This window comes from Wickerhamomyces ciferrii, contig 00092, assembly GCF_000313485.1.
Source record: "Wickerhamomyces ciferrii WGS project CAIF00000000 data, strain NRRL Y-1031 F-60-10, contig 00092, whole genome shotgun sequence".
NCBI classification, from domain to species: Eukaryota; Fungi; Ascomycota; class Saccharomycetes; order Phaffomycetales; family Wickerhamomycetaceae; genus Hansenula; species Hansenula ciferrii.
Genome location: NW_011887648.1, coordinates 57326 through 64791, shown reverse-complemented (window position 1 = coordinate 64791; position 7466 = coordinate 57326). Strand labels below are relative to the sequence as shown.

At 29.3% G+C, this 7466-nt stretch overlaps 5 protein-coding genes across 5 annotated transcripts; 2 read left to right on the top strand and 3 right to left on the bottom strand.

Moving 5' to 3' along the window:
* Nucleotides 1–180: 180 nt before the first annotated feature.
* Nucleotides 181–546, top strand: BN7_3447 (uncharacterized protein; the record flags this gene model as incomplete). The annotated part of the gene is made up of 1 exon (XM_011275979.1): nucleotides 181–546. The coding sequence occupies one exon, from the start codon at nucleotides 181–183 to the stop codon at nucleotides 544–546; it is 366 nt and encodes a 121-aa protein (XP_011274281.1).
* Nucleotides 547–681: 135 nt separating this feature from the next.
* RHB1 (putative GTPase RHB1) lies at nucleotides 682–1227 on the bottom strand (the record flags this gene model as incomplete). Its single annotated transcript, XM_011275978.1, has 1 exon — nucleotides 682–1227. One exon carries the CDS (start codon nucleotides 1225–1227, stop codon nucleotides 682–684), a length of 546 nt encoding a protein of 181 aa, XP_011274280.1.
* Nucleotides 1228–2141: 914 nt separating this feature from the next.
* MRPS16 (mitochondrial 37S ribosomal protein bS16m) lies at nucleotides 2142–2435 on the bottom strand (the record flags this gene model as incomplete). Its single annotated transcript, XM_011275977.1, has 1 exon — nucleotides 2142–2435. One exon carries the CDS (start codon nucleotides 2433–2435, stop codon nucleotides 2142–2144), a length of 294 nt encoding a protein of 97 aa, XP_011274279.1.
* Nucleotides 2436–2710: 275 nt separating this feature from the next.
* On the top strand, nucleotides 2711–6346 carry RRP12 (mRNA-binding protein RRP12; the record flags this gene model as incomplete). The annotated part of the gene is made up of 1 exon (XM_011275976.1): nucleotides 2711–6346. The coding sequence occupies one exon, from the start codon at nucleotides 2711–2713 to the stop codon at nucleotides 6344–6346; it is 3636 nt and encodes a 1211-aa protein (XP_011274278.1).
* Nucleotides 6347–6481: 135 nt separating this feature from the next.
* TAF3 (Taf3p) lies at nucleotides 6482–7252 on the bottom strand (the record flags this gene model as incomplete). The annotated part of the gene is made up of 1 exon (XM_011275975.1): nucleotides 6482–7252. The coding sequence occupies one exon, from the start codon at nucleotides 7250–7252 to the stop codon at nucleotides 6482–6484; it is 771 nt and encodes a 256-aa protein (XP_011274277.1).
* Between the last annotated feature and the right edge of the window lie 214 nt (nucleotides 7253–7466).

Genomic DNA, 7466 nt, shown 5'->3' with positions numbered 1-7466 from the left:
GATGATGAATTACATGTAAGATTAATTAATCCTTTACAACCTGGTGTTAGATTAACTGCATTATTTGATTCATGTCACTCAGGTTCTGTTTTAGATTTACCATATACTTATTCAACAAAAGGTGTATTAAAAGAACCAAATTTAGCAGCCGAAGCAGGTGAAGGTTTATTAGAAACCGTAATGTCATATGCTAAAGGTGATAATGCAGGTGTTATGAGAGGTGTTCAAGGTTTATTTAAATTAGCAACTGGTGGAGGATCAAATTCTGAAGCTTATGAAAAAACCAAGAAGACTAAAACATCACCAGCTGATGTTGTTATGTTTTCAGGTTCAAAAGATGATCAAACTTTAGCAGATGCAACTGAAGGTGGTGTACCAACTGGTGCAATGAGTTATGCTTTCTGTAAAATTATGGGTAATACATCACAACAAACTTATCTTTCTTTATTACAAAATATGAGAGAAATTATGGAAGGTAAATATTCACAAAAACCTCAATTATCAACATCTCATCCAATTGATGTTAATTTAAAATTTTTGATTTAATAAACTACTAGAAGGACGTGATAATCATTAAATAAATGTATTTGAAATCATTATAAAGCTAAACAAATGTAGTTTGTATAAAAAGAAGTAGCCATTAAAAAAAGACATCGGATAAACAATTGATAGAGAGGAAAATTAAACAATAACACATTTTTCATTTGTTGTATCAATTTTTTCACCTTCAATTTGTTCCAATAATGCTAAGAAAATTTTACTTATATCATTATTTTCACCACTACTTAATTTTGCACTAACTTCAATATAAGGAATTCCAAAATCTTTTGCTAATTTTGTTCCTTCTTCTTTAGAAACTTTTCTTTCTAAATCTACTTTATTCCCCACAAGAATCATAGGTACGTTATCTGTTCCAATTGAATCCAAAATCTTATCTCTTATGACTGGTAATAATTCAAATGATGATCTGCTATTTATGGCATAAACCAAGATATAACCATGTACGATTGTAGAATCATTTATTATAGTGAATTCATCTTGTCCTGCGGTATCAAGGATTTCAACTTCATAAGTTTGATTTCTAAATTTAATTGATTTATTAAATTGATTTTGAATTGTTGGATAATAACTTTCCAAGAAATAATTATCAACATATTGAACAACTAATGTTGATTTACCAACACCACGAGCTCCAACAACTGAGATTTTACGTGTACGTGAAGCCATTTTTCTTGTGTTATTGATGTGAATATGATTAATGAATTATTTGTATAGTCTTTAAAATCTTTATGAAACTTCTTTTTCAAGGATTATAAAATTGTTGTTATTTATGGAATAAGCAATATAGAACCCACAAAATGCGATAGGAAATCAGATGATCAACAAACAAAAACTTTCCACGGAATAACTTGAACTATTATTCAAAGCGTATCCTTTCCAAACAATAAATTCAATTGTATCACTTCTTCCAAAGTAAACTCAACTTCAATAAATTTCTTAAAACGATGGAATTTGAGTGGAATTGAAGCTTTTCGTTATCAAAACGCCCATCGAAAAAGAGATTCAATCACAGTACTAAGGGCCACACATTATGTCAGCTAGGCGATGAACGATCATGGGCTGGTTCTGGACTCAGGAAGGGTAGAGTAGATAGTGCAGAGAGAGATAGAGGTGCGTATACAGAAGAGTGTATGGTGTATGTTGTTTATTGTGAAGTTGGCTGTTTATTCCAATTCAAATGGTGTTTTTAGCGTTATTCGTCGTTAAGTATGGGTTTCATAAGGTGATACTAATAATTCAATATGTCTTACTTGAAAATATAATTCGTGTCTTTTGGATGAAAAATATTAGAACAGATTGGATTGGTTACTTGTATTAATCACACTGTGTTCCTTTTATTTTCTATTCATGTTCCTTGTTTCCCATATGGCCATCCCGTATTATCCTACAATTACTAGTATAAAATTCAACCTTAAATGCATTTTAAACCCAAACTATTTACATAATATACATCAACATTCATAAATCTGCTTATAGTATAATCTCTAATTCAACAAGGTAACAATAATATTATTTTGACACCAGCAGATTACCAATTTTTCTATTTCTTCTTATTTTCATATAACCTTTACTAATATAATTCAAACCCATAGATTAGCTCTCTTGAACATTCTAATAATTGGTATTGTAGGTTGAGCACCAACGGATAACCAATATTTAGCTCTATCGAAATCCAATTCAATCTTTTTGGCTGGTACCGTTAGTTTCCCAGATGGTAATTTCTTTGGAGGTGGTGCAATTGGATTATAAGTTCCAATAACTTCAATTGGTTTAGAATCTCTAGCTTTTTTGGCTTGTGAGACAACAATGTTGTACACTGGTTGGTTGACTCTCCCGAATCTGGCGAGTCTTATTCTAACGAGTCCCTTTGTCATGATAACTATTGACTATTACTCTTTGAACTTGATCTGATTCTTCTTCTTTTTGTCTTTTGATTCTTTCAATTTCGTTGTTTTCCATTCAAATTTCGTTGATTTCAATTTTTTTTCACGAAAATAAGTCGGAATTGGAGAATCCTAAAAAGGTAATTACCGAGGGCGATGAGGTTAAAAAAAAATTTATATTGATATAAAATTTAAAATCATATACATATTGGTAAAAGATTGATCTTTGAGGATTTACTTATTTCAAAACTATATCACTTCCAAAGATGTCTGCGGAAGATAAAGACTTAGACTTGATTGATTTCGAGTTCAAGTTACAAAAAATAAGAACTCAAATCACTTCTAAATTAGAAAATCAAAAACATTTAGCATTAATTTTATCAGCTGTTGAAGAAAACATTTCAGATCAAAATTCAAATGGTCAAAAATCTCCTGTTGCTTATTTCGTTTCATTTTTATCCCTTTTAGAACAATCAATCAATGTTCAAACTGATGAAATCTTAGATCCAGCTTTAGCTGCTTCAAGTGCTTATTTCTTAGATTTAACTTTACCATTCATTCCAAAAAGTTTATTAAAATCAAAATTCCCAGAAATTTTAACTAAATTAGCTCCTGCAATTACAAACACCGAAGCTGAAGCTCCATTGATTAGATCTGCTATTGGTGCTTTAGAAACTTTATTAATTGCTCAAGATTTAAATTCATGGAATAATTCATCATTAAATATTAACCCAAAAAGAGGTTTAGGTGGATTATTAGAATATTCTTTAGATCCAAGACCAAAAGTTAGAAAAAGAGCTCAAGAAGCTGTCCATAAAATCTTAGCAAATCCTCCACCAGGTCCAGCAAGAGAACATGTTGGTAGTGGATTAGCTTCTGATTTATCAATAAAGACAATTGTGGAATTATTAAGTAATAAACCAAATCAAAAAACAAATAAAGAACATTCAGCTAAATTGATACATACTTTACAATTAATTAGTGCTATAACCTCTGCAAATACTTGGCCTGCATCTAAAATTGAAACTTTATGTGATTTATTATTAGAAATTTCTAAAACTAATGACCAATATTTAGTTTCTGCTGCATTTGGTGGATTTGAAGGTTTATTTAATTCAATGACTAATGAAATTGATAATGATAAATTTACAAAAGTGTTGAATATCATTTTTGATCTAAAACCATCAGTTAATGATTCTCATTTAGCTGCTGCTTGGATTGCAGTTGTTGCTAAAGGTGTTACAGCATATTCCAAAATTGAACCATTGGAAGCTATCAAGAAAATTCCAAATGTTTTAAAAATTTTACAACCATTCTTTGCTTCAGAAATTTCAGATATCTATATTAGTGCATCACAATGTGTAATTTCCATTATTACTGAAGGTATCCCAGATAAATTTTTATTATTACCAACTAATGATAATGGAATCACTGGTGAAATTTATGAAGAAGTTGATGAAGTAATTACAGAATTAAGTGAAATTATTACAGATTTATTAGCTGTTAAATATACTAATGCTACTAAAGAAATTTTAGAAGTTGTTGTTTCAATATTTGCAAAATTAAGATCAAGATCAAATCCTGATTTCTTAAAACCTTTAGAAATTATTGGTGAATGGAGAACTAATGAAGATTTTGAATTTAAAAATGAAGCTGAATCTGTTATCGGTACTGCTATTACTGAATTAGGTCCAGAAGTTGTCCTAAATGTCCTTCCGTTAAATTTGTTAGATGCTAATAAATCTGGTAGAGCTTGGTTATTACCATTATTAAGAGATAATGTTCGTTTTGCAAGATTAGGTTTTTTCAAACAAGAATTTTTACCATTAATTGAAACATTCTCTAGCAAAATTGAATCATTAGATAAAAACTCTGTTCATTCCAAGATTTTCCAAACAATTATTGATCAAACTTGGTCATTATTACCACATTTTGCAGATTTACCAAATGATTTAACAAAATCTTTTAATGATGAATTTGCTCAAAATTTGGCACAATTATTATATACTAAAGTTGAATTAAGAGTTAATATTTGTCATGCTTTAAGATTATTAGTTGAAAGTAATGTTGCATTTGCTAATGGTGCTTTAGTTGATGATGAATTTTTATCACAGCAATTTTCTATAAAAGAAGCTCAATCAAATGTTGAATATTTATCATCAAAATCTTCAAATTTATTAGCTGTGCTATTTAATGTTTTTTCACAAACTGCTCCAGAATCAAGAAATTTTGTTTTAGAAACTATTGATACTTATTTAAGTATTTCTACTCCAGAAGATTTACAAAATACTTTTAATAAAGTTTCAGTATTATTAAAAGATGCTTTAGATAATGAAGCTAAAGAACAAGCCAATAATAACAAACAACAACAAAATCAAAAAGGTGTTTCTAAATTAAGTGCTACAATGATGGATTTAGTTGTTGCTATGGCTAAATATGTTCCAGAATCTTCATATAATGCATTATTTACAATTTTCAATCAAACGGTTTCTTCAGAAGATCCATTATTACAAAAGAGAGCATATAGAATTATTTCAAAATTAATTGAAACACCAACTGGTCAAAATGCCCTTGTGAAATTTATTGAATCAATAGAAAAAGTTATTATTGAATCAACTCAATCAGTTCATTTATCTGCAAGAGCATCAAGATTATCTGCCATTTCTACAATTTTAACTATATTACCATCAAATGATTTATATTTCATTCCAGCTATCTTATCAGAAATAATATTATCAACAAAAGATCAAAATGAAAAAACAAGAGAATTATCTTATAATATCTTGATTGAAATGGGTAAATTAATGCATAAAGGTGGTGTTGTGCAAAATTCCAAGATCCCAGGATTTGGTGATGATGTTCCAGATGCTGAAGCTAATTTAACTGAATATTTCACAATGGTTAGTGCTGGTCTTGCTGGTTCTGCTGCACATATGATTAGTGCTACAATTACAGCAGTTAGTTGTTTAATTTTTGAATTTAAAGATGTTGTTGAAACTGAATTATTAGTGGAAATTTCATCAACTGTGGAATTATTTTTAACTTCAAATAATAGAGAAATTGCAAAATCTACTATTGGATTTGTTAAAGTTGCTGCTATAAGTTTACCAGAAGAATTAGTTAAACCAAATTTGAAAAATTTATTAGAACATTTATTACGTTGGTCTCATGAACATACTGGACATTTTAAATCAAAAGTTAAACATATTGTGGAAAGATTAATTAGAAGATTTGGTTTTGAAACTATTGAAGAAAATTTCCCAGAAGAAGATAAGAAATTATTAACAAATATTAGAAAAACTAAAGCAAGAGCTAAAAGAAGAGCTGCTGAAGAAGGTGAAGAAGATGATGAAGAAGGTACAAATAATGGTAAATCTAAATTTTCAAATGCTTATGATGAAGTATTATATGATTCTGAAGATGATAGTGGAGATGATGAACCAACAAATAATAATAACAACAATAGAAAAGGTAAAGGTAATCAATATATTATGGAAGCTAATGAAGAACCATTAGATTTATTAGATCGTCAAGCATTATCACACATTTCATCATCAAAACCAACTAAAAAGGGTGGTAGAAAAATTAATGCATCAGAATTTGAAAAAGATGGTAGATTACATTTCAGTGATAAAAATAGTGCAAATGATGAAGATCCATTAAAATCAATCACATCAGGTATTAATGCATATGTTGAAGCTGTTAAATCAGGTCCTGTTAAAGGTCAAAAGAATAAATTTAAATTCAAGAGAGGTGCTAAAGCTAATGATGATGATGGTGAAGATGATGGTAATGATGATGAATTAGCTAAACCTAAAAGACAAGAAAGAAGTAAGATTGGTGGTAAAGGTGGTAGAATTGGTAAACCAAAACAAAAATTAAAAGCTCGTAAGAAGTTGTAGATAACTTTTTTTGAGATAAAACTTGTATATTATAGTATAATAGAAAAGAAATATTAAGCTACATTGGGATTGTAAATATAATTAATCTATAAAATTTTGTTCATTAGGGAATTAAAAAAGAGATTATACAATAAATTAATAATTATAATCTGCAGAGTGTAATCTTGAAGTAGAATGACCATTATCTATAAACTCATCATCAGATAATTCATCATCATATTTAGTATTGAATGGTAATTTCCTCTCTAGTTCTTCATGAGCAGGTCCAACAACATTATAATCACTTATTGTATTATTACTTGTGGTATTCAAGACAGTATGTTTAAATTTTTCCTCGTGGCCAATCTTTGACTGTTTCTTCATTAAGAATTTCAACCAATCTTCATCTAATTCTTCAGGTTGTTGTTGTTGTTGAATTTGAGATTGTGAATTCAATGTGTCTTTAGACATTGAATCTATAGTACTTTCAGCAGCATTACTACTATTCAATGCATTTATATATTCAGGTATCACTGGGTTTGGTTTGTTTTTCTTGGTATTTGACATTTCAGGAGTTGGTTTACTAACAATTCTTGAGTTTTCAGGTATTGAACCAACAACCCATAGAAGGAAATTATCAGCACTTTTATTTGTACCTTCATATTGATCATAGATATCCAATAGATTTGTAGGTTTGATCATTCCTATGTTTTGTAATCCCTGTGTGATATCCTGGATCTCTATCTCTTCTCTTTCAGAGTTCTCAGCAAGCATCATACACTCAGAAGCCAGTAGTTGAAGATGTCTAATATAAATATCTGCTAAAATGTCCACTAGCGAAGGAGCACATCTGTCAAAGCCAATGGACCGTAGAAGTTGGATGACGGTGACCCGAAGCAGTGCGAAGTTGAAATGTGATTGTCCCATGATACTTGAACAGCTTGATACCTATGATCTATACCTTCTTTGATACCTTCTTGACACCTTTGTTTCTTCACTTTGTTGATGTTTTGTTGATGTTTTTTTTTTTTTTTTTAATAAAGTAATATGTATTAATATGAAATATATAAATGTATTTATAACTAACTTTGTAAAGTGTAGGCTCTACTGTTCATTTATCAGAACAATGATGGAAAATGAA